Raw genomic sequence first — 27,051 nt, 5'->3', positions numbered from 1 at the left:
TTCAAATAATACTTTTTCAAAAAGATTTCACAGAACAAATTATTCCCTTTTACTTTTCTATTAATCTTGTTTAGATCCATTTTAAAGACCTTTCATTTTTTACATTTTTACTATGAGGATTCATTCAGATGTTATTAATATTTTTTCAGAGTGTGAATGTTATGATGTCGGAGAAAAATGGGGAGATAAGAGGTACAGGCATTTTTTTCTAAAAAATTAAGTTTAAAAACTATGTTATTAAAAAAAATGTTATACGGTTACTTATCATACCAAAAAAGGTTGACCCCTTTACCCCCCCCCCCCCTTTGACGTCCTTGATGGGGAGAAAAGTTAAATATCTTTAAAATCATTGTTATAACTGTAATCTTTTTTATTTAGGGGAGGCAGAAATTAGAAAACCGACAATCAACAACATCTCCTTTAGGTAACGTCATATTAAAGCAATTCTGTTAAAATCATTATAATGTTGTCATTCAAGAAATCAAACAAATAAACTGATTTTTAAAAAATATAACTGATACTAAAGGCTTTCTTTCTGAGACAACCAAACCCATCCTTCTCAAAAACAAATACTTGGATCACTTATTTTGAATATTTCTGTCAAGTGTATTTGATGTTAGTTATTTTGGCTACAAGTTAACCAAAATATTATTATTGATAGTTTCTCCGAAGCCCCTGCTCCCCCTGCCCCCACCACCACCATGGACACCCTGAAAGCCCAGGCAAACTTTGCCCAGCACGACAAACTAAGCCCGGTCACGTATGACCACGACAAGCTTAGCCCGGTCAAGTACGAGCTGGCTAAGCTAGCAAGTGCGGTCAACTGTGAGCTCTGTGGTGCAAAGGAAGCTAGCGAAGATGAATTAAGGTAACCATAATATTTATACCTACTTAAAATATCTTTTATGACATGATCATTTCTTTATCTTTGAATAATAAAGACTAGTAGGTATATAGTAGTTTTTTCTATATTTCCCGATATTTAAGGTGTTGCTTTAACTTGTTACTCTGAATATTATGTAGTAATTTTGATACTAAATCTCTATTTATTTTATATTTCTTATTTTATTCATATAATTGAAAATATTTTTCCCTGCTTTGTATTTCTTGAACATAAAATTATTAGATTTAGTCCAGTAATTAGAAAAACCCTATAGCCATTACATCTAGGACCCATATGCTTCTGGTACATGTGGAGGGAAGTCCTGCCTGTCCGTTCTGTGATCTGGCAAACTTGGAACCTGCCAGCCTACAGGTATAACAGTTCAGATATTCTACTCTGGTAAGACTCAAGAGAGTATATTCCAGTTTGGCTTCGAAACCGATTAATATCCGCTAGATTAGAACCAGTTTTGAGCCATTCTCAAAAATCATGTGTAGTATTGTATTATAAACAACTTTCCTAAGGCCCCTCGTTGCTAACAAAACTGGGTTTAATCTTTTAATTTTTCATCAAAATCCTCGGAAAGCTATCTGCACGATGCGATAAATAATTAAACTATTTCAACTAAAAACTAAAAAATAATTACAAGTTAATAAGAGACAAGCCTTGTTTTAATTATTATTTTAAACCCTAAATCCGTATTTTTGTTACACCTTTTCAATGAAATTATTTTGAATCTATTCACTTTTGTTTGCCCTTTCCTTTTCAATGTTTTTTTAATGTATTTTAAGTATGTACTTAGTCAAGTTTTATTTATTTTTGTGATTTTGTTAGCAGTTGTACTGTACAATTACATAGGTAAATATTATAAGTTCAGAAATACTTTATTTTTAGAAATAATATTTTGATGCAATTCATCTGCGAGATTAAAAGATTAGTTCCCTTTAAATTTCTTTAAACTAATTTTAATTTCAATTTTCTATTCTTAAATTTTGAGACAAGTAAAATTGTGATAATTATCAGGCCCATGTGAACAGCGAACACATGCAATTCTTGACCCCCGAACTTGAGCATGGCATGGCATACCTGGAATCTGAAACTGGTCAGTTTGGATCTCTCTGGGAGCTGGAGAAATCTGCTCTAGAAGGATTAACTCAAGGTAAGGTTTGAAATTGTTTTCTTTTTGTAAATCAACAAGGATGTGAACATCATTAGTAGCGAAATACTGGCAAAGTGATTTGGATAGCTTATTTTTATTAGTAATAAACATTAACAAGTCGAGAATACATTTTTAGAGAGAAAAATCATGAAACCTTTCACTTTTATTAATGTGTTTTGATATTTATGTTTTTGTACCTTGACTTACAGACCGTAAATTGTGTACATTGCTCATTAGTGCCTGGAATATAAGTATGAAAAATTTCAGCTGTCTACCTTGAATACTGAATAGCAGCCGAGAAAATTACTTTTTTCCCATAGCCTTAATAGGGCATACACCAAATAAATCTTGTAAACCAGACTTCAAAACATCGTAATTAGTGTCTGCTTAACTTCAACAAAACAGTTGACCGGTCCTAAGAATAGTTATTTCTCGCATCGTATTATAAACGGCTTTCCGCGGATATAGAATGTACAATTATGAGACTAAAACTAGGTTTTTTAGCCCCGAGGTGCCGAAGGCACCGGCTAAAAAAACTGGTCTTAATCTTATGATTGTACAATTTAATATTCGTAGGAAGCTGGATATAATACGATGCTAGACATAGTTTTTTCGTATGGATGTGAACCGGTTCCTATCCACCGGATTCGAATGAATACGAGAAAATGTTTTTTCCACTATGCTTCCAAATTCGATTATTTCCGCTTTCTAAAAATATACATACATCATTTTAAATTTGTTTAGACGGGCTAGAAAACTCACCATGTGATAATGAAGAAGATAATAGTAAAATTACAAATAGATACTCAACTAGCATTAAAGGTAAATAAATTTTCTTTTTTACAATATCTTCTTCAACAAGAAGACGACATTCATAAAATTTCATTTGATTTACATCTTTACAATATATCTTAATTTATAGCAACGTCTTTATGCCTGTAGGAAAGCAGTATTAATAGCTAGATTAAACATTGTTGAAAAGGTAAAAATTCCTAAAAATCTGAATTTCCATTCTGTTGGTTACCAAAACTTGGTACTAAAGAAGTGTTAAAACAAATCAATTGAGTAACTGTTTTTTTTGGATCAGTTCTTATTTACATTGAAGATGTTAATGTACATTTTACATTTCTATATTTCTATCATTATGATTAATGACTAGATCTTTTATTGCCTATTTCTTATATGAACTTTTATGGATTTATGCTTTTTTCAGGGAATCCGTTTTCTGACAGTGAAGATTCTGATACAGAAATGCACACTACTATGAGGTGAATAGCTTTCTTTTTATTTTTAAATCTAAAGGGATAGTTGCATGAAGTGCATTTCAGACATCAAACATATATAATTTGGTATTACAATAAATAACAGTAGGTATTCACTAAATATAAATCTATAAAAAAATTTGTTTATGGTTATATTCAATAAGGAATACACATATTAAGTGAATATTATCGTTTTACTTCTGTTTTAAGCATAAAAACTCACACCTTTACGGAATTTTAGCACAACCTAATTCCCCTTTATATTTTTCACCATGTGAAATATCTATTATCTAATCAGTTGGAATTATTGCGTTATTATATCTATACTTAAGATTCATAATTAAATAACATTATTTGAAGGTGATTATTAGCTTTTAAAACACCAAGTTGTATTTTTTTTAAAGAAAATAAGTACCTACCTAACCAAATTCAAAACTTTTTTACTTGATTAAAAAATACCTTTATATTGTAAATACAATTCTTAATTACTGCAAAAAGGGATTATTTTATTTGCTTTATAATTGAGTGTTTGTTTCACCACTTTATTCTGCAGTATAAAATATAAACCAGCAATTCTGTATAAATTCAGTATAAACTGCTTCAAATGATGCAGTCTCAATCTTGTATTTTATTATATGTAAACAATAATACTTTGCGAAAATTCATTCATTTTAAGTATTTTTCCTTTTTAGTTTGAAAATTCCTTTTTTCGGTTTTGTTAAAGAATATCATTAACGAACTTATTTGTTTGATTTTTAAAAAAATAATTAAAAGAGCTCCAAAAGAAATGTTTTCTTTATACAAAAATGGTAGATTTGCTGTGCTAATTATGAACATATTTGTTCTTGTTGCTTTAGTGAAATTTTTTGGTTAAATAATGCTTTTGTTATTCTTGTTACTGTTTTAGCCTTAATACTAAAAAATATACATAAAGGTTTATTACATAGACTCTAATCTTTCAAATGGAAATGTTGACTGAGATTATACTTTGATTTATATCGATATAATAAATAATTCTTATTTTGTTGTAGAGAATCTTTGAAGTCTTCAATGTGTGGAGGTGACGTAGAATCTAATTCTGTAGCAGACCTGGAATCTAATTCTGGTATGGATATGGAGTCTGTTCAGTCCGGTTCTGGTTCCAGGTACATTTATAAAGCAATTTTATCATTAATTAAGTTATTTTGCTCACCAAGTTGGTACCAACAATTACAAAGTATTATGCTTTCAATCTGTGATAAGCACATGGATCTATATTACTATACTTGTAAATAATAAAGATAAAGAAAAAAAAACTACAATATATAAATACGTATTTGCCTTAGCTAATCTTCTTGGAGTGTCTCACGAAAAATGTTTAAGGACACATAATCTTTGCTAATAATTCTCTTTCTATAAATGATCCTTTAAAAAATTGGATTGATCAGAATTAGGTAAGCTGCACTAAATAAAACTAGCGGAATATCATCTAGTCCCAAGGAGATGAGCTCCTGAATAGATTGGTTTTTTCCTATTACTTAAAAATTAACTATATCTATCTAAAAAGCACAAATCAGACGGTAAAAATGTCAGTAATATTATTATTATATTTTTCTAAAAGTTTTAAAATGTTTGTTATTGTCTAGTACTGGGATGGATATAGAATCAACAAGATCAGGATCTGGAGTTGACATGAGCCAGGAAAATATAATGTTTATTTCAATATCTGGAGTCCATGTTTTACACAAAATTAAATTCAAGGATAATTGTGGTGGTTTTCTCCGTGTGCCTAGAGGAGCACAGGAGATCCCTTACGACCTTATTTTAAATAAATTTTTAAAGGGGGGCGGTGGAGTTAGGAATAGGGGGAAAATGAAACTCTAGTGAGAGCACCATAATTGCTTCTGTAAATATTTAATAGTGAACACTATTTTCATGTCTGCGTTGTTCGAGATGAGTTTCTTGTTATTTTCATCCTTTACATTTTGCTTTTCTTACTGCCTTATAATTAGGGTTGGCAATCCGAATCCGGAATCCGTCCAATATTTGGTCAATTTTGGAATCTAGAATCCGAATTCGTAATCCGTTATTTTGATAGTGGATTCGGATTGTTAAGGGGGGGGGAAGTTTTGACACATTTGCGTAAACAGGGAGTATAGGCTTTATCTTTGGACTGAGAGTATAGGTTATTAGGGATAAAATCATTCTTATATGATGAATTTTCCCAAGTTTTAAGATTTTTTGGATAGGCCTCCAGGTTCCGGAGCTCCAGGCCTCCAGGTTCTCTCTGTACAGGTAAAAATGAAAAAAAAAATTTTTTTGAAGAGTTAGAAGTCAACTTATGAAACAAAATATGCGTTTTTTTCTTCAAATATGTGAATAACATTCAAAAATATGCATATTTTGTTTCATAGGTTGACTTCTAACTCTTCAAAAAAAAATTATTTTTTTAATTTTTACCTGTACAGAGAGGAACTGGAGGCCTGGAGCTCCGGAACCTGGAGGCCTATGCAAAAAATCTTAAAACTTGGGAAAATTCATCATATAAGAATGATTTTATCCCTAATAACCTATCCTCTCAGTCCAAAGATAAAGCCTATACTCCCTGTTTACGCAAATGTGTCAAAACTTCCCCCCCCTTGTTAGGCTAAAATTAGCTTCTTTAGTTTTTTGGTCTGAATATATATTTAAATTTTTAACAAAGTCATCTTGGCCGCTGTAGGGTCTAGAAATAAGAGAAAAGCTACTGTGAAAATATGAAAAACACTTCTTTAGATTCTTCCCAGTACCCGGTAAAATTTAATCTCTTAATTTATTTTAAATAAGGTCTTTTGAAATATTGCTAGAATCCGGAATCCGCCAAAAAAATAAGAATCCAGAATCCACGGATTAATCCGTTTCATTTTTGGACGGATTTTTGTAAGAATACGAATCCGGTCAAAAAATTGTACGGATTGCAAACCCTACTTTTAAAGGAATCCTGGGATAGGCTAAGGGAATATATAAATAATGTAAATGACAATATTTATTTTGGGGTTGGGGTGAGACAGGGGTGAGATTAATTAAGCTGCTATTGACTTATCCTCCTTACTTTACGTTTGATCGTGTTAGAGAATACTTTTTTCACAGACTGTTTAAATTTTGAAGAAATAAATGTTGATATGATAATAGGATTGTTCACCATTACAATCAACTACAAACTCTGCACTTTCCTCTCCAGTTAATCCTAAAAGAAAACAGGTCAGATTTGGATTTAAATTAAGAAAACAAGTGAAAAATACAATGATTACATATCTATGACACTATATTTCCTTGTTTCAATCAACCTTTCATTTAGTTTAAACGTGACCGTTCTGCCTTAAGCCTTCCTCTGCGCCAGAGCTCCAGCTCCAGGACACATGGAACTACTGCGTCTTCTCCAGCTTCACCTACAGGTATTTTTTTACAACTGGCAGAATTATAGTTGTTGCTGAATTTGGCAGGTATGCTGCCAAATATACATCTTTCACTGGTATTTATACATCTATCCATGATATTTTTCGAGTATTTTCATAAAAAAAACGTTAAAATTCTAAAGGAGGAAACTATTTTAATTTGAATGAAATGAATCATGCCCACCTGGACCTTTCTTAGAAGAAAGCCTTTTTAATTGGTTAGAAAGATCTTAGTTGATATTTATAATAAACAATTTAGGGAGACTCTAACTAAATAGGAGTTAAATTAGTAGTAATATTCTATATCTTTTCAGTTTTATCTGTTTTTAACCTTATTTATATTATTAGTGCCCCAATTGACCTGCCCAATCTGTCCGTTCACACACACCAACCCAGAAGTTCTTCAAACACATGTCAATAGGAATTTATACAAAACTTATTAACAAAATTGCAAAAAAATGTTATTGATGAAACAAGAATTTATACAGTTACTAAGTAATATCAAGTTTATTTGCCTTTTTGTATAATTACCTTGAACAAAGGATTCACCTGGATGAGGCTTCACCTGGCAATAGTAGTGCACAGGTATGATCCCCTTTGAACAAATAAATGATAGAATAGTTATTTATCGCATCGTATTATAAACAGCTTTCCGCGGACATAAAAAATGATTTAATATTGTACATTTTTATATTCTTAGAAAACTGGATATATTATGATTCTATACATAATTTTTCAGTATCATTTTCCTAACATAAAGTTTCAAATTTTAGAGAGAGCCAGAATTTCATTGTCCGATGTGTTCCAAATCATTTGATGAGCCAGCAGCCTTAGAGACTCATGTCAACCGTGTTCATATCCATGAATTATCTCCAGGTAAATACTGTTACATCATCACTTGCTTGTTACGTGAATTTGCACCTGACTCAGTATCACACAAGGTCAATAAAAAACAGCCAAAAACAAACCCAAGAACTGCTAATGGTATGAACAATTTCTCCTGTTATTAAAGGGTGTGCAAAAAAATGCGGACATTTTTAAAATGGAAATTGCGCGGCTTGAGTTAATAGTAGAAAATTCTTATGCATATCGTTAGAACCGTTATGAACTCTAGTTTTTGAAAATATAAGAACGAATCAAATATCAAAGTATAAAAAGATTGAATAAAAAAATTGCAAAATAAGTTTATTTTTTATTTTCAAACAATGAATTCAAGAAAAATTATAAAATTAACTAATTTATTTGTGGTACGGTTTAGCCTTTGATGATTTTAGAATATTTCTAGCAGTAGAAACACAAACATCTGTAGTGGCAGCAACTTTTATTAATCCAGGTGTTTTTTTATTCAATAACATTTTTTTCACTCTTTTCTGTACACTCTCTGGTGTTTTCTTCCGCCCATTAAATCCTCTATGCTTTAACGACGAACCTGTTTATTGGCATTTAGTGTAATTTCTCACCAGGAATGAAGATCTTGTTTGTCTTGTAAGATTATTCCATACCTGGGATGCAGATCCACTTTTCAAAAATTGTCTAACCTCTCTTATGCTTGCTCCAGGGTACTTATTCATAAAATTTTCAATCTCAACTTTTATTTGATACCTTGTTGAAGGATCCATTGTAAAAGAATGATTTCAGTACAAATATTCGTAGATTTTTTCATATTCAATTAGAAGATTTGTATGACAAATAAATACAAATATTTAAAAAGCTTTAAAAATAGGTTTATTTTTTTTTTCAATATTTTTTTAATTTTCTGGTTTACTCGCAATTCAAGTTTTAAGGCAATAGGAACATTTCACCACGTAGCTCCCTAACTATACGTTCTTATATTTCCAAAAACTAGAGTTCATAACGGTTCTAACGATATGCATTAGAATTTTCTACTATTAACACAAGCCGCGCAATTTCAATTTTAAAAATGTCCGCATTTTTTTTGCACACCCTTTATCATTAAATATAAGTATCGAATTTTTAACCATCATTATCCCCTAACCAGAGCAGGGCTCCTAGTATCATAAAATAAATTTTAAATTATTACAAATCATGCCATTTTTAATTGTTCTTCAAGTAGACAAACCATCCGCACATAATGGATTTATTGTACTTGGATCTTACACCAAATTATCATGTACTATAATAAAGTGAAACTTGTAGCTGGCTAAAATAACGATCCACCCTCTACCATATTCCCTCCCCTGCTACTGAATGAATTAACTGGCCAATATGTGATGTCTATGTGAGCAACCTAATTGGACGATAGTTTCTCCCCTGTCATAATATCCACGGATATTCTATATCACTGTGGGCTAGAATTGAATCAAGACAAAAGTAAGTGCCGAGCCCTGGGACCTATGTATGGTGAAAATAGACATAAAACCATGATGATTCCAGGTAAAACCAAAATATTTCAGCGGGGGCTTTTTGAGAAAATTAGATTTGAAAATTTCAAATTTAATTTTCACCCCCTAGGAGTGGCCGCATAATCATGACAAGAAAAGCAAATATTATTTATTTTAGATTTTAAACAACTTTGCTTTTATAAAGTCTTTCATAAAACCTCTCTATATATGAATTATTTTAGGCTGAGTTTTCGTGACCTTTGCAAAGCAAGTGATAAAAATGGCCATTAATTAACTCCCTTCAGGAGTGGTTTTATGAAGAACTTTATAAAAGCAAAGTTGTTCAAAATTTAAAATAAATAATATTTGCTTTTCTTGTCATGATTATGCGGCAACTTCTAGGGGGTGAAAATTGAATTTGAAATTTTCAAATCTAATTTTCTCAAAAGGCCCCCGCTGAAATATTTTGGTTTTACCTGGAATCATCATGGTTTTATGTCTATTTTCACCATACATAGGTCCCAGGGCTCGGCACTTACTTTTGTCTTGATACAATTCTAGCCCACAGTGATATCCTTTCCGCTCATGAAGCGGTCACTATTAAATCAATAATTAGAATGATATTTTTAGCTAAACCTGCACCGCTGTGTTGTCCTGTTTGCCAGGAGACCTGCTGGAACCAGAACCAACTTCATATCCACGTAGAATCTCATTTTAGCGGTCAAACTCCACAGGTTGCCACATCACAGGTAAGTGTATTAGGTTGCCAACCCAGACACAATTTCAGCAAAACTAGGGATATTAAGGAATAAGACAATGGACAATAAATTAATACATATCCCCAATGATGATAAAAGTTTGAACCCTTCCAGTTTTAACCCAACCTATCAAGTACCCAAAAATTCTAAGGAAATAAATGATAAATCATGTTAATAAAAACTTTGGGTACCAGAGTAATTGGGGAATAATCTGCCGTGCTATTCACGTAAAAAATATCAACTGTCTTTTTTTTCCAGACAAGTACGGCCTCAGATAGATTGTTGGCTGAACAATTGCACACAAGAGAGTTAGCTGCCCTGAAAAACAAAGAAGAAAATGATTTTGATTATCTTAGGGTTAGTTCCTTTGAAACCCTTAACTAATCATTAAATATTTATATTAACATATATCTGAAACTATCGGCAAAGCTTCAAAGTAAAAGATAACCATATCGATTCAGCGGTTAGCGAGATCCTTCGCAACAGACAAAAACCTTACTTTTAATATAATAGGATAAATTGAAAATAAGTGGGTTTACTTTTTTCCCTTAGCCTAACCCCTGCGGGGTAAACAAATTAACGAAAAAGCCACCTCTTCAATTTATTTCAAAGTAAGAGTGTTGTTGTTGTATTGGCTGCTCATAGTCCATATTCGTGTCCAGGTTGTCATCAGTAGGTGGGGGAGGGGAGGCTTATGGAGGGGGCTCTGGAGGGGGGCGTTGAAGAGGAGGGAGGCTGGTGAAACTGGGGTGTGATGATAGGAAGGCAGCTACGAGGGTGGGATTTTGCCAGAGGTCAATGGGATTTAGGTTGGTGGGGTTATTAGGGCAGGAAAAGAGGTGTTGGACTGTTTCAGGGGTAGGATTGTTGGGGCAGGATGGGCAGTTGGGTGAAAGAGAAGCGTTGATGGAATGCAGGTAACTTTGGAGCTTAGGACAATAATTGGATCTTAATTGGGAGAGGATGGTTCTGTAGTGCCTAGGAAGTTGGATCTCAGAGGGGTTGATGTTGGGAGGGGCATGATTAAGGACAGGATTAGGGGGGTAGGAGTTGATGGCTTGGGTAACTGCAGAGGTGTGGAGTCGGGAGATGGTGGATTTGTAATTTGCAGGGAGGAGAGTGTTGTCAGGGGTGAGAAAAGGTTGGAGATTCGGGAGGAACATGGATTGGAGGGTGGATTTCTTGGATCTAGGACCAGGAGGGGTTGTGACATTGGGGAAGGATGGGTGGGAAGGACGGAGGGAGGAGGCCAGGTACTGGGAGCATAAAAGGGAGAGGTGGTTCCGTACTGGTAGGATTTTAGTTTCTTGGTGGAGGTGGCTGATGGGGGATTTTTTGGTGGAACCAGTACAGATGCGGAGGGCTTGGTTTTGGAGGACTTGGAGTTTGTCAATGTTGTTTTTGGAGGTGTTAGGAAACCAGACAGGACAGGCATAGGTGGTGATGGGGCGGAGGAGGGTGTTGTAAGTGGTGAGGAGGGTCTCCTTCTGGTGGCCCCATTTGGTGCCAGCCAGACATTTAAGGATTCTGAGGCGGGAGGAAATTTTAGAGGAAATGGTGGAGACATGGGAACTGAAATTGAAAAAGGTGTCAAAGGTAACTCCAAGGATCTTAGGGGTTTTCTCAAGGGGGAGGATGGAGCCGTTAATCTGGACTTGAGGATGGAGGTTGGATTGGTGCTTACGGTCAGGAGTGAAAAGGGTGACAGTGGATTTGTTGGGGGCGATGGAGAGGCCATTGGTGGAGGCCCAGTCAGCGATTGAGGAGAGGTGGGAGTTGATGGATTCAACTGAATGGGGGATGTCAGGAGAGGAGTGGAAGGAGTTGAGGTCGTCGGCATAGGAGGAGGTGGTGGCAGGGGGGATGTGGGGGGCATCTGCTATGTAGAAGTTGAAAAGGACGGGGGAAATAACAGAGCCTTGGGGGACACCAGTGTGGACAATTCTGGGGGAGGAGTTGGTATTTTGGTAGGAGCAGAAGGCCATTCTGCCACGCAGGTAGCAGGACAGCCATCTGATGATGTTTGGATGGAGGTTTGAAGAGGAGATTTTTTGGAGAAGGAGATGGATTGGGATGCAGTCGAAGGCTTTGGAAAGGTCAATGGAGGCTACGGTTGTGCGGCTGGGGGGGAGGTTTTGGTTGAAACCGTTAGCAATGGAGGTGGAAAGATTAAGGAGTGAGGATGTGGTGGAGTGGAGGGGTTTGAAGCCATGTTGAGAGGGGTGGGTGGAGAGGGATTGTTTAAGGTATGGGAGAAGGAGGCGTTCAAGGACTTTAGCTGCAGGACAGAGGAGGGAGATTGGGCGGTAGGAGGTGGAAAGGTCAGGGGGTTTACCAGGTTTGAGGAGGGCAATAATTTTGGAGAGCTTCCAAATGGCAGGGATATTAGCAGCGGAAATGGAGAGGTTGAAGAGTTTGGTAAGGTAGGAGATGCCATTTGGACCAAGGTGTTTGAGGTGGAGGATGTTGAGGTGATCAGGGCCAAGTGCAGATGAATTTGAGGAATTTTTAATAGCTTCAAGGACAAGGGCAGGTGTGAAAGGTTGGAAATCTCTGTTGAGGCGGTGGCGGTGTCTAATTTTGCGGATAATTTTTCTGGAGAAAGGGTTGGAGGTGTGGCGGGAGACAGAGGTGAATTGTTTGGTGAAGGATTCAGCAATGTGGGCGTGGGAGGTGTGAACTTTGTTGTTGAAGGAAATGGGTTGGTTGGAAGGAGGGGAATTGTTTTTGCCAGAAAGGGATTTGAGGAGGGACCAGAATTTGGAAGGGTTGGTTCTATGGTCGGATTTGGAAAGGGTTTCTTGCCATTTTTTGTTGGAGTGTTGGTTTACTATTGAGGAAATTTGTTCATTGAGGATTTGGATTTGAGGATCATGGGGGTTAATTTCTCTTAAGGAGTCTCTTTGCTGGATAAGGGGCTTAGCAGACTGGGGGAGGGAGGGATTGGAGTTTTTGATGAAGCCAGCAGGGACTGTGTGTTTGGAGGCAGTTTGGAGGATTTGGCGGAAGGTGGCTTCACCTTGGGAGCAGGAGGAGGGTTCAGGAAGATCTTCAAAGAGGGTTTCAGTTTCAAGGGTGAAGGTGTCCCAATCTGCTTTACGGAAGTTGTGGAAAGTTTTGACAGGGCGGGGGTTTCTGTTGATTTCAGGAAGGGAGAGGAGGATGGGGAGATGATCAGAACGGAGGGTGGTGAGGGTGTGCCAGGAAAAGTCAAGGGCAAGGTGGGCAGAGCAAAGGGAAAGGTCGGGGGAGGTGGGTTGGCCGTTGGGGGGGAGGCGGGTGGGGGAGTCCTCGTTGAGGAGGCAGAGGCTGCTCTCATTGAGAGCTTCCAGCAGAGCCTCCCCACGATTCATGGCAGATTGGTCAAGGGTGATGGAGTTCCAGGCAGGGTTGTGGGCATTGAAATCACCGACTAGGATAAGGTCATTTGGGTTGTCAAAGAGGAGGTTAAAGTCAGGGGTGTATTGGGGGGGACAGGAAGAATGTGGAGGAAGGTAAAGGTTGATGATTTGTGTAGGAGAGCCATTGCGGGAAATTTGGATACCATCGATCTCAAGGGGGCCATTGGAAAGGTGATTGAGGTCAAGGTGGGTGAAGGGGATGTCATCGGCAATAAGGAAGGCTATTCCTCCACCAGGTCGGTCTTGACGATCCTTCCTGAGAAAGTTATAGCCAGGGAGGGGTTTGGGATTGGATTTGCTGGAGAGTTTGGTTTCTTGGAGGCAGGTGATGGGGATGTTATGGGTAGAAATAAGGTTGTGGAGTTCATCTTGGGTGGTAAGGAGGCCATTACAATTGAATTGAAGGACAAAAGGTTTACCAGGAGGTTTTCGGGGGGCAGGGGTGGGTGGAGGAGGGGGCGGGGGTGAAGGAGGAGCTGCAGGGGAAGGAGGGGTAGACGGGGAGCTAGGTGATGGGAGGGGTGTAGGGGGAGATAAGTTAGGAGAGGGAGGGGGTGAGGTTGGGGGGGAGCAGGAAGGGCAGAACCAGAAAGGGGAGTAGTGGGTGGCAGATGGGAGGAGGGAGCATTTAGGGTGGATCCATTGGAGGCAGGAGTTACATTGGAAGGAGCCAGTGGATTTTGTAACACCTAAGGAACAGACTGTACATGGGAATTTAGGACCGCGGGGTTTGGATGGGGGTGTTGGTGGTTGGGGGGAGATAGGTGAAAAGGGAGTTGTTGAGGCAGAAATGCAGGGTGGGCAGGACCAGTTGGAATTGTAATCGGATTTGGATGGAAGGAGGGAACATTTAGGATGAACCCAAAGTTGGCAGGAGTTGCAGAGGAAGGCACCAGTGGAGCGGGTAATATTGCGGGAGCAGGTAGAACAGGGGTATTTGGGGCCAGGATTCGGGTGGATGTCGCCAGAGAGGATGAGGGGAGGAGGGGGAGGGATGTTGGATGTGGTTATGGAGGGTTGGAGTTGAAAGGCCTCCAAGGCCTCCAGAGCTGACAGGGGCTGACTTAAAAGCCTATTAGGCCAGCCCCTTGGTGGAAACCCGGACAGGGTGAATGGTCAAGCAGGTGTGTTTGATGCAGGTTTGCCCGGGGACTTCTTCTCCATCTCCCCGGATAGGACCACTCCGGAAAAGCTTGCATCCTCGAGAGTGTCAATGATCACTAAGGTATTTTCTGTGAAAGCGCCAAATGTACTAATAATTTAGGCTCAATATGGTATGGACAACGATGGTAACTTTAGCGAACAGGCTGATGCTGCTCTTATGAAAGCAGTTAGCAAGGGTCAAATAACTGTCAAGGACTACTACGAGAAGAAGGCTGATTTAGCTGCTACAATTAGGTAAGCTGTTATCTGCACCATCTACAATCTACATATAACCAGGGGCTGTGATTCAGCCAATTAATTCCTATTGAAATTACCAAAATTAGATATTTTGTCGGCGTATAACTTGTTTTTGACGTTACTGCAGGGAAAGGGAGGGATAAATACGGGAAGAGGATTGTTGGGGAAATTTTCAATTGCCTCTGACAAATAACAGTTAGCGACTTTAATGAAAATTTTGTTACTAATAAAGATAACTCTGAGAAAAGGTTGATTTAGCTGCTACCATAAAGTAAGATGTTATTAGCTAATTTTATACATCATTATGATTTAGAACTGGAATGGATGATGGATCAAGTAGAACTAACAAAGTTACACAAACACTTCTTCCTCTAATATCAAAGTAAGATATTTTTGCATGGATTTTTAATCAATCAAAAAACTGTAAATTAAAATATCCGGGAATAATTTTTGACGTAAGACAAGGACATCCAAGCTTTTTGTTGGGGGGGCGGGGGGGGGTGTCGTAAAAAATTATAAATTAAAAAAAATGGGGGGGGGGGGGTAAATCTTTATGTGATATAGGTAAGGACGTCAAAGTTTTTTATTATTTTGGGGTAGGGGTAAAAATGAAAAATAAAATAATTTGGGGGGCGGTTGTGATCACCCCTTTTACCGAAAGATAAAAATGATTAGTTTAATGTTTTTTTGACAACTTTTTTGATATTGCAACATCTTTTTTTTTATTTAATATAAACATATTTCAGTCAATATACCAAAACAATTTCTTTAAAAAAATATTTTTTTGTTTATTTTAATTTGTCGTTTTTTTGTAGAATGGCTGGTGTGAGGACAATATTTATGTCAAACCATGTTGATCATTTTGCATCCACCTATGGAGACAAAGGATGGGGCTGTGGTTTCAGGTAAAAATTAAACAGGGATAGTACAATGAAACAAATAGTTGGTGGACATAACCCTTAAAGAGTAAATACCTAATAGTCAGGGGAAGTTCAGAAGCAAGTGGTATATAAAAGCTAAAAAATGTTTTACACCTTTAAAAAATCTCAGTAATCCTGTAATATAGTATACATTTTATCTTTTGCGTCTGAACCTAAATATCTCGGGTAGATATTGGAACGTTTCTTAAAGAGAGTTTTAAAATATTTTTTGTTCAGAAATATGCAGATGCTTCTTTCATCTCTGCAGACAATCAATAAGTTCAAAATTCACCTGGCAAACCTTAAACATCCAGTAAGTTCATTTTCTAAATTTCTACAAATAAAACTATTAACAAGGACAGCAGTGTCATTGTTTATAAGGAGCACAACAACGATAGTCTAACAAAGAGGGTCATTTTTTCTCGGTAATTACGTAAAGTTGGGTGTAGGGTTGTACTCAAATGTTTATATTAAGTTAAACTTTTCTTACTTATGGACCATTTCATATATACACATTTAGTCATGATTAAGAACACTTTGACATAATAAGAGCATTTGACTACAACCAAACACCCAGCTTGACGGAATTACGCGAAAGAAAATGACCCTCTTTATAAATAAAATAGATATTGAAATGATACAGAATAATACACTTACATTGAATTATTATTATATATTATTGTTGTAAACATAAGAGCAACAAAAAATATTAGGTACTCTTCTAACTTTTAAGTCTAATCCTTACTTTAATTGTAAAGCTACTGGATTCAAGTGGTTCTGGTGGAGTGCCTTCCATCCCTCGCCTCCAGGAGTTACTTGAAACCACCTGGAAGGAGGGATTCGATCCTGCAGGCTGTGAACAGTTGGGCGGCAAAGTTGTCAACACAAGGTGAGAAATTAAAATCTATTTTTTTAAAATGTTTACCTAATATTTTTCGCTTGAACGGAATCCGCAGTCATCTTTAAAATGTATCCTTTTTCATGTAATTTTAGCAAACAGACGATTGCAATAGAATTAGAGTAAAACACTAAAGGGGGGAAGGTTTTAGTTAACTTATGTCCCCCTCCCAAGGACCCTTTGCCGACTTTCAATAAGGTCTTTGAAAATCGACGAAGAGCGTCGGGAATATTAACACAGCCTAGTCGCTGCAAAAGAGCAGAAAGCTTGCAGACGAAAAGGGTCCTTAACAGGATCCAGGTAGTTGTCTGTTTATACATCTATACTTACTACAAATTTATTGCAATAGTTATAAGAAATAGGCCCCGAAAAGTCACTGCTCACAAATTTTTTTGTCAACAAGCCACCTTGAAAAAATGTTTTTTTTTCTATAGGAAATGGATCGGAGCAACTGAAATCTTCTGTATGCTTTCTTATCTGGGAATTGATTGTTCAATTATCGATTTTCATCGACCCACGGGGGAGGGTGGCACACACCCCCAACTTATCAACTGGGTGTGGAAATATTACAGCCAGGGGGGAGCTTTGCCCCCACTTTATCTTCAACATCAGGTATTTTTTACCTTATTTTATTGTAGGAATTGGATATGATCATTTAATTTGATGGTTAAATAGCAATAAATGTTATTCTTATATAAAAGGAATAGGATTTATGTTTGTATGAAAGGATCTCGCTAACCGCTGGTCCAATATGGTTCTCTTGTACAATGTAGCTTCTCATAGGTCCTAGGAAGGTTTATTATTATTTTTAGGTAATGTCCAAAGAGAGATCGCCCAAGAAAATTACCCCACCCCCCTTTTTAGTGTAATGTAAAAAAGTTGATAGTTTTTCATTATTTATTGACTATATGTAGTTTTAAGAATTAACATACCGTGAAATAACTTTAATTTATATGTTTAGGGACACAGTCGTACTATCTGTGGCATAGAAAAATCTGGGAAGGCCATGAGATTAGTAATTCTAGATCCTAGTCATATCTATAAAACTTTTACTCCGAGCTCTTTAAGGTTTGTTTTAGTATATCACTGCGGCTCGCTCACTTATAGAAATGGGAAACTTATAAAAGTTTTACTCAACACACGAAATCGTAACAATTTTAATGAGAAATACGCATTTTATAAGGCATACAAAACGCTCTAATTTTCGTTCTATTTAACGTAATTTTATAATTTTTTTTGCTTTTTATTTTATTTTACATATACTTTTATCATTTTATCAAAAAAAAATTTATCTTTTTTCATCATTTTTTGGAGAAATTAATGCTTAAACTAAGGGTATCTTTAGACGCAAAATTGACGCACTTAGAATAAAAAATGCGTATTGAGTACAAAGGGGGGATAATTTCAAGTCATGAATGTTCTAAAAATATCTTTTTTTCCATAAAATTTTAATGTTTAGTCCACCCCACGTCACCCCGAAAATTATATATCAATTTAGGAAGATAATTTTTGTAGAATAATTACAGAATTTACAACTTTATGGACTCTGAAAGTATAGTTAAGATCAAAGGCGTGCAAAAGGTTGGTATAGGGGTTGTTTACACCACCCTTGTAAAATTAAGGGGGATGGATACACCTCCCTAGGTGTCCACCCTCTTGACAAGAGCCTACACCCTCAGATACACCCCTCTATAAATTCCAACGGGGTGTAAAGGAAATAAATTTACACCCCTTAAAATAAAGTGGGGTTGGGGTTGTTTAAGGAGGGTGTATATAAGCAAGTCACAGATTCAGATAATTATATGCTATCTATTTTTAGATAAATTAATTACCAGACTTTACTAAAATAATCTTGCAATATTCTGTACAACTGTACTGTACAGCTTTTAATTAGTAAATTGATACATGAGGAAGCTCTCATACATATGTAGGGGGGGGGGGGAGTTAATGCAACCATCCCATAATCAATTAATCCAAATTTTGTTATGAAAATTGGCATGTGTAATCCTTGGTAGGTCTGTTTTTCAAAATTTAACAAAAAGTTAAGCTTAAGGGGGGGGGGGGGGTTAAGGCAACCATCACGTAATCAATGCACAAATGGCACTTAGAATTCGAAATTCATTACAAAACTTGGCATGAGTAATCCTATTTTCCCAAAATGGAACAAAAAGTTGGAAAAGTAATGGCTAATGGCTGTTTGCTTAGCTGTTTAGCCGTTTTTGGGCTATTTTCAGGGCAAATCCATCAATAATCTTGTAGGAATCATCCATTAGGGATAGGTTTTAATGGGTGCTGAGCTGAAAAATACTACCAAAAATAGTGGCAGCTGGGTAATGGCTTATAAGGATATAAAAAAATGAATATTTCCATGGAATTAAACTTTTCTTAATTAACATTATAACTTTATGTCATGGACATATTACTAAAAGAACTTTTTTTAATTTCTAGATTTCGCTGTCATAACAGCTAAAAACTGCCAAAAATGGCCGAGAACAGCTGTCAACAGCCAAAAGTATATATTGTAGATTAAATCATCCCACCCTGGAAAAATTTTGATAAAAGTTTTGCCCCCAGTAAAAATTGGTTGATTTAAGCAAAAAAATGACCCATGCTAAATATTTTTTCTGTGATGCAATAATTGTGACCTCATGAGCACTGCAAAGTTTTTGAAATCTGCAAAAAAAAATGTTTTTTTTAGTTCTTTTGTGTGATCTCAATTTTAAAGATTTTTACAAAATTTCAATTCTAGTATGTCAATATAAACCTGAAATTTACCAAAAAAATGGAGCAGTCTCAATTATAACATATTGTATTTAGTATTTATAGTAAATTATGACCTTGAAAATTGAATTATATATGTATGCAATTTTGACTTTGGAAGATGTGACATGTCTAGGGTAGGTTTTTTTTAAAAACATACTTTTGCTTTAATGTATGTTAAATTATACCAATAACCATATTTTAATTTTCAGTACCACCCACTTAACAGCTAGAACTGGCTGGAAACAGCTGGGAGTGGTCAAGAGTATGATGAGTAGATAGGGCTTTTGATGTGTCTAAGGGTAGGTTTTTATGTGTGCTGAGCTCAAAAATACCACACAAAATCCATATGGCAGCTTGCTAACAGCCCCAGCTCAGCTGGGAGCGGCCAAGAGTAGAATGAGTAGATAGGGCTTGTGACGTGTCTCTAGGTTGGTTTTTAACAGTCTGTGTAACAGCCCCAGCTGCCAAATGGATGGACCCCCACTATTTATAGTAGTATTTTTGAGCTCGGTACCAATAAAAACCTACCCCTAGACATGTCAAAAGCCCTATCTACTCTTCATACTCTTAGCCGCTCCCAGCCTTTTTCAGCCAGTTCTAACCATTTAGCAGCTGGTACAAGAAATTTTAAAAATGGATATTTAAAGCAAAAATATGTTTTAAAAAGTTGATTCCTATGTAATTAATGATAGTTTTGCCCTGAATATAGCCCAAAAACGGCTAAACGACTAAGCCGCCAGCTGTTAGCCGTCACTTTTCTAACTTTTTGTTTCATTTTGGGAAAATAGATATACCAAGGATTACTCATGCCAAGTTTTGTAATGAAATTCGAATTCTAAGTGCAATTTGCACATTGATTACGAGATGGTTGCATTAAACCCCCCCCCCCCCAAAAAAAAAAAAAATTGAATTAATTCCTTTAATGATCTTGATAGATATATGTTTATAACTTTTAATATATTTTACAATAGTGCTCAAAGTTAATGTTGGGAGGGAGAAATATAATAGACAATTAATTAGATAAAATCCAATAGAGAACCTGTGAATGATCAGACAGACGGAGGGATAGACAGACGGACAGACAGAGGGACAGGTAAATAGTAATAGACAGTCTTTGAGGCATTAACAAATTACAATTAGGCTATGCTAGATGATTCATTGAAATCCAAAAGAGAGGCAGTTAGACAGATAGACAGACAAGTGGTGGGACAGACAGACAAAAGGACAGACATACAGATGGACAGACAGACAGACAGACAAATGGGTATTGCCTAAAAACAGTTTGGCTGCTATATGAATCATTAAAACCCACAATAGAAAAGAAATTTACATTAGTTTCTTTTTTCGATACTCAACGCCCCCCCCCCCCCTCCCCCACTCAAAGGGGTTTATTATTTCTTAAAATCAATAAGTGACTTCTCAGCTTAATAAAATTGAATATACTTTTTATTTCATCAATTTATCTTAAATAGAACGAAAGTTATAATCAATTTATTGTCTACATGAAATATGCCTTGAGTAAAAATCAACCTAATTGTCAGTAAAAACGTCATATTTATGCATATTTACACAGTAAATAAATTTTAAAATTGTATTTTATTGTAATGAATAACTTAAGGGGGTTGTATGAATTATCAAAAACCTAAAAAAAAAACTAATTTGGTTAAATTAGTCCAAGTAATGATTGATTTAGTACAGCACATATGAATATGTTGTCAATTTCCTATCAGAGTCGCAGTGATATTTCATTGTAGATTAATGAAGATATTTTAATCATATTTTAATCAGGGATCTAAAGGGATAAGACAATGGCCGATAAATTGATGTATATCCCTAATTATGATACACAAAATTACCTCTTCTGTAGATTACAATTACTGGTTGAAAATTTTGGACAATTTACTTAATGAAACAACGAATCAAAGTCAATAATAGTGCCCAAAGTAGTTAATCTAACGAATAAGAAAACGTTATTATAAAACTTTGGGGACTAGTGTAATAAACAGCACAATGTCCCCTCCCTCTTTGTATATTAATTTTAAAAAGTTTGTTATGAAAGGCGTTCAATTTTATATTGTTATACTAAAGTGTAAAGGTTTTTGTTAATTGTTTGATAGCTTTCTAAAATGTAATATGGTAGTAATTAAACATTTCTAAACGGTATTTCAGAATGGTATTGAAGCCATTGCCATCGTTAAGAAGTCAGCAATATCAGGTGATACTTTTTTACTTTTTAGAAGGTAGTTTAGGCCTAGGGGGTAAGTGGCTAGGAAGTTCGCTTTTAGTTTTGTTGGTAGATAGTTCGAGTCTTGCCATAGCATCACTAAAAGTTATGTTTCTGTCATTCATCCGACGATTTCCTGTTAGTTACCATTCACTTGGTTAATGCTAGGTATAGGTTAACCAACAATTGAATTAATTTGAAGTAAAAAATATTTTATCTAAGTATTTACTAAGTCTGCATCTTTTAAATCAGCCGATTTTGCGAAATATTTTTTTTCACGAATTAATTCAGTTGTTGGTTACAGCTTAGTTGGTGGGTTAAAGATAGTGGACATCTTCCAAGCTTATAATAGTAAGTAAGCTACGGTCAAGATTGCGAGTTTTGCTGTGGATCCATTTATTAAACAGTAAGGATTTTTATTTGTCCTTAAATATCTTGCTAACCTTTGAACTGATTTTCCATTTCAGGGAAGGTTCACATAAGTCTAATGATGGTTTTTGGCTATTTTTAATAATGACCTCCATTCCAGGGGCGCATCCGCTAATAGTAGATAAGAACTTAGCCAACATAACAACAAAAATAAATGTTTTAGCTGAACAATCTGTTTTATTGAATTTAACATTTTATCTTAGATTGTATGTGTAAACGGATTGCTCTCTTCAACTGGGAGAGAACAAGCAAGAACTAAACCTATCACATCAACTAGAATACCTTAAAATCTACCAACCAAACCTTTTTCATTTACTAGACATAACTCAAGTCTTAGTATAACACTAGTATTAGCTAAATGTTTTTTCTCTCTTAATTAAATGAATTGAAACTATTTTGATAATTATAATTTACAACTAGCTTCAACGTTAATTTTTTGGAAACTGGCCTAATCAGTAACCAGATTAAGTTAGATAACCTTTTAACAACAAAAACATTTAACTTGGGGCAAATGTCCATTTTTATAAAATGGTATCTGACCAATAAAAATGAAACTTTATTTACTTGCCATTTTAGATCTCTAGATAATGCAAAATAGACTTTTTAAATTGTATGCTTTTTAATAAAGATTTGGGTATAGTCCCTTTCGTGACAACGCCTCTTAAGGGGCGTTACGTCGTATTTTTACAGTACCTTTTCTCCTATTTCTAGCCCCTACGGGGGTTGCTCTAACCCTGCGGGGCAATAACCTAACCTAACCCAAAATAACTTACCAAAAGCTACTGTGAAAATACGACGAAACGCCCCTTAAAAGGCGTTGTCACAAAAGGGACTATACCCAAAAATTGTAACAAAACTGAATCAGCTTGACTATCACTATTTGAAATCTTACCTTTATCAGTAATGAAGAATTAACATATTCGTAGAAGGATAAGCCTGCGTACTTTTCCTGTAACTTCAGGCAATCATCATCTCAATCTTTTAATACTGTATTGTGCTAAATAAAGGGGAGTGGGGACGTTACGTCATTTTTTCCTGATTTTTGCATGTTAAAGTTTTGCCTACAGAGTCAGAACCTGATGGCTTGTATCTCAAAATTATACAAAGACGACCCTTAAACACAATCTTATCCTAAAACACAAGTTTTTCTTAAACCTAGCCAAATAAACATAGATTAATAAAGTTGTAAAACCCCTCCCCATCCCCCTTTTATCAATATTATGGATATGTCTTAGTAAGTTTTCACTACTTATGTACCAAAAGTAGAATAACATTTCTTTCTGTCTCATCTTTCAGTTAATATGTGTGATTTTAAACTTAGCTTATTTAGCAAATTATATCTAGTTAAAATATTAAATTCTTGTATTAGCAAGTAAAATGAAACTCTTCGAATGTATTTTTAGCATAGTAATGTAATTTTTACCTAATGGGCATTAAAAGAAGCTAAAAAAAAGCAAAAAACAGCTAATTTTATAATACTCTATATTTTTGTTAGAAAGTAAGGTGTATAAAATCATAGTAATAATTATTCTTTCACAATTGCTTCTAAAAAAATGCAATGATATGAAATTCACTAAAATGAAGAAAAATAATGCTCTATTGTTTTAATTAAAACCTATAAAATGTCGACTACCTATCAATTTTAAAAATGTATTTGATTGAAATTCTAAATTATTAAATTTGCACTATTTTTGATGTAAAGCAAGCATGATAATGATGTATATTAGTATTAGCACAATTTCATATTCACACCTATTATACAATTCTCATAATCAAATTAATTAAAATATCTATGTAACATAGAATTATATAAAATTTATACCAATTATTGTATTCTAAAGCAGAAATATCAATTTGTTTTCATACACTTATAATAACTAAGATATTTTTGTTGAATGTTATATTTTAGTTTGAACCTGGTTGTGATTTTATTTATCTACTTTTCTTTTACTGTGATGTTACCAATGACTTTATAATAATGTTCTTTCTCTAAAAACAGCCTGAACTTTTTAAGTTTCGACCATTTTTTTTATTTTTAGTGTCTTAGGTACTTTGTTATAAAATTCTGTATTATTATTCCACCTATATTTCTGTGATAATATTTTTGCTCAATTTATGAAAAACAAAGAAAGAAAAAAATATGGCTCATATCACGATATTTGAATCTATATTATTATTCCCGGTTATAGCTTTATGCTTGAGCTTATATTTTCAGATAATATTTGCCAGATACTGATAAATATGTGTGAACCCCTGTGGGGTGAAATAAGCCCGGGGCTAGGGTTAGGCAAGGCGGAAAGAGATGAGTTATGTAAATTACCACAGGTAAAAATAATAAAGTGTGAGGTAAAAGTTTTAGGCCATCCTATTAGATAAAGTACTAGCGGATAGTAGATGATTTTGGTACTTATAGTAGGCGAGGAGGGTAGACGATCATTCAATTTTAGTTTGAAAATAAAAAATAAATAATTTGCTGGGGAGGATATTTTTTTCTTTGGGAGGATTATTTTAGGGGGACGTTAGTTACCTCTCCACCCAACCTTTCAATGACCTATGAGAAGCTACCATATCGTTTCTGCTTTCAGCAACATTCATCGGTACAGAAACAAATCCAGTTATTTGTATATACTTAAGGATTAAGTTTTTTCGATAATTACAAAGCTGATATAGTTCTCCATTTTAAAGGAAGCTTCATATATGTCCCGGGAAGTCTTTAGCCTAATTTATTTTTAGATGCTTGAAATCTATTTTCGTGTCTCTCTTCTTACTTCTTGATTCTAGGGGTTGTGAAGTCTGAAAAGCAAGGTTATTTAGCCTGATTTTTATTAAATATAAATATTTAGTACCTACCGTTTTTTTGTCACAAATCATCCCCGCTTTAGAAAGAACATCCATATACGTACAATACATACTACTATACATAATTTTTCAAGCAACAAACATGTTAAAAGATCTTGTACTTTTTACTTTTGAAATAAAATATTTTGTTATTCTTATTTACAGAAATGTACTTTTTACCACCTTTAAACTTTTTACGGTTCTTCTCAGAATTTTCCCTTTCAACTTTTTCTTTGATTTGATTTAATTTTTGTAAAGTTGAGATTCTGCAACATGAAAAGGTTAGAAATAGCTTTATACAAATATTATATATATATTATACATATATACTATTTAAATACAAATCCATTGACAGTACGTTCTACTTTTAAAAAAAAAAATTGAGTTTGTGATTTAAATCAAAATCAATAAATGGTAAGAGTTAAGGGTTGAAAAAAAGGGATATGAAACAAATGGGTAGATTTGGAATCTTTATACTAGTTCCAGAGGGCGAATTATCCACCCTCAACATGTAGCAGATAATCTTCAATTAAAAGACTTTTGTTTAAAGCTTGAAACATTCTTCAGGAAGATACATTTTTGTCCCTTTTATTTGCTCTAAGAACTTTCATAAGATAAAATTTAAAAGACCTTAAGTTCTGGGAATAAAGCAAATTGAAGGGTTATTGATTATATTACATTTAGATTCCAATCTTGGAAGGACCGAAGTTATACCAGCCTCAAACAGAACAAAACAAACTGAAAAGAGAATATCCAACAGATTATTTAGGTAACAATTTTTAAAGTTATACATAATAGGTAAATAATTTAAAATACATAATAAATACCTAGTTTTGCTGAGAGAAATTTTTTGTTTAAATCGGAAAATATTCATATATTTTACAACTTTTTCATTTTTAGTATAACAAAATTCTATATTTTTCACATTTAAGTACAAAACAACATCCGTCTGTTACAATACAAACGTCAGCTGGTTGGAATGCTTGAAATATTGGCGCAAAGAAAATCCAACATGGCGGACATGTCAGCTGCTAGTGTACAGCCAGACCTTCCCGTACAACCACCCCCGTTTCCACAGGTAGAAAATATTTCAAATGCGCCTTAAAATGAACATTAAGTGTCTTCACAGTTGCGCAGCAAAAACAACATGATTATTAATATTAATGACGGACATACACTAATTATAGTGTCGCTGCGAATGGTTCCGATAGAGAAAAAAAAATTGGTTATGACGCGAATTTTTAATAAAAACCTGTTTGTAAAGTAGTTTATTTCTATATAGTTAGCACCAGTAAGAAAATGCAGCAAGGTTAATTTTATGGATCTCCAATCAGTACCTCCTACCAAAGATGATATTGATATTAAACATTCATTTGGTAAGTAGTCTACACACTTTAATTAATTTCTTTCATTCCTTAGTTTTTCAGATTATTTGGGTTGTTTACGGTTTTTTTGTTGATAACTAGAGGCTACGCCTCTAGCATCTAGATGCTTTGTAAAGAGGGACTATGATAAAAGCTTAAAACCATCTCAAGGCTTAAATTTAAAAATGAAATAGCATAAAACCATCACAGGATTTATGTGAAGTTTACCTAAAGTATAGAACCATATCTGTTCAGTAGTTTTTGAGATCTTAAGCTTTAGACAAAAATACCTTACTACTTTATATAAAAAGATAGGTAATAAAATATGATTATAAATAACTGACAACATTATATATCAAATTATTTTCTTAGATGCCCCTGAATTAAGTAGATATGAATATTTAAGCCAATTAAGAAAATCAGTCATTCAAATTAGGTAAATTTTTTTTATGTATGTAAAATCTATAGGTAGGTAACATTATTTGTAAGTCTTAGGCAAATATCGATAAGCTCATAAGTTATTGTATATTTAACATTATCGAAATCTAAAGTTACAAATAAAAATAAACTTTCTAATTAGGTATGTATATAATAGGATAACTACCTGCATACTAGGCATATTAATCGAAAGTATACAGTGCAACAACTAACATAAACGCTAGTGATTGAACTTTTTTAAAAATACTTTGTTTTAGTGCTCATGCAGGATACACAAATGCCATGGAATCATCTCTTTCTTTACTAACAGAGGCTGCGGAGATGTTTATTCAAAATATTTCCAAGTAAGTTTTAAAGAGAAAGTACTTTTCACCAAGAGGAATTGTTATGGTTCCAAAATCAATCCCCAAACCTGTCGTCCAGCCAATTTTTTATCTTTCATCCAAGCCTAGCCTTTACGAGATCTTGCTAAACAAATAATGAATCACCAAAGGTACAATGACTATAACTGATTTTGATGTTAGATTCATTTTTCATATTGACCTTATTAATACCTGA

The 27,051-nt window shown here is 34.7% G+C and overlaps 2 protein-coding genes across 2 annotated transcripts in view; both read left to right on the top strand.

The window, feature by feature from the left end:
* The first annotated feature begins 32 nt into the window (after positions 1 to 32).
* On the top strand, positions 33 to 24,072 carry LOC145319965 (uncharacterized). Its single transcript, XM_080162377.1, has 25 exons — positions 33 to 192; positions 379 to 424; positions 662 to 868; positions 1,171 to 1,255; positions 1,907 to 2,042; positions 2,787 to 2,864; positions 3,256 to 3,310; positions 4,336 to 4,449; positions 4,930 to 4,986; positions 6,457 to 6,523; positions 6,621 to 6,717; positions 7,066 to 7,140; positions 7,262 to 7,302; positions 7,491 to 7,593; positions 9,690 to 9,808; positions 10,076 to 10,174; positions 14,483 to 14,616; positions 14,933 to 15,001; positions 15,435 to 15,524; positions 15,777 to 15,852; positions 16,298 to 16,428; positions 16,872 to 17,049; positions 17,399 to 17,505; positions 21,370 to 21,415; positions 22,057 to 24,072. The coding sequence occupies exons 1-25, from the start codon at positions 129 to 131 to the stop codon at positions 22,138 to 22,140; spliced, it is 2,358 nt and encodes a 785-aa protein (XP_080018503.1). The 5' UTR covers positions 33 to 128; the 3' UTR covers positions 22,141 to 24,072.
* LOC145320087 (STAGA complex 65 subunit gamma-like) overlaps positions 24,047 to 27,051 on the top strand; it is a 6,165-nt gene continuing 3,160 nt past the window's right edge. The window contains exons 1-6 of the mRNA XM_080162531.1: positions 24,047 to 24,178; positions 25,376 to 25,460; positions 25,624 to 25,769; positions 25,974 to 26,067; positions 26,428 to 26,491; positions 26,751 to 26,837. Of these exons, the coding sequence (XP_080018657.1) occupies positions 24,047 to 24,178; positions 25,376 to 25,460; positions 25,624 to 25,769; positions 25,974 to 26,067; positions 26,428 to 26,491; positions 26,751 to 26,837 (608 nt within the window). The remainder of the gene's footprint in view (positions 24,179 to 25,375; positions 25,461 to 25,623; positions 25,770 to 25,973; positions 26,068 to 26,427; positions 26,492 to 26,750; positions 26,838 to 27,051) is intronic.

This window comes from Acartia tonsa, chromosome 1 (genome assembly GCF_053477335.1).
Source record: "Acartia tonsa isolate MP-2025a chromosome 1, ASM5347733v1, whole genome shotgun sequence".
Taxonomy (NCBI): Eukaryota; Metazoa; Arthropoda; class Copepoda; order Calanoida; family Acartiidae; genus Acartia; species Acartia tonsa.
This window is presented reverse-complemented; position numbering and strand designations above follow the sequence as displayed.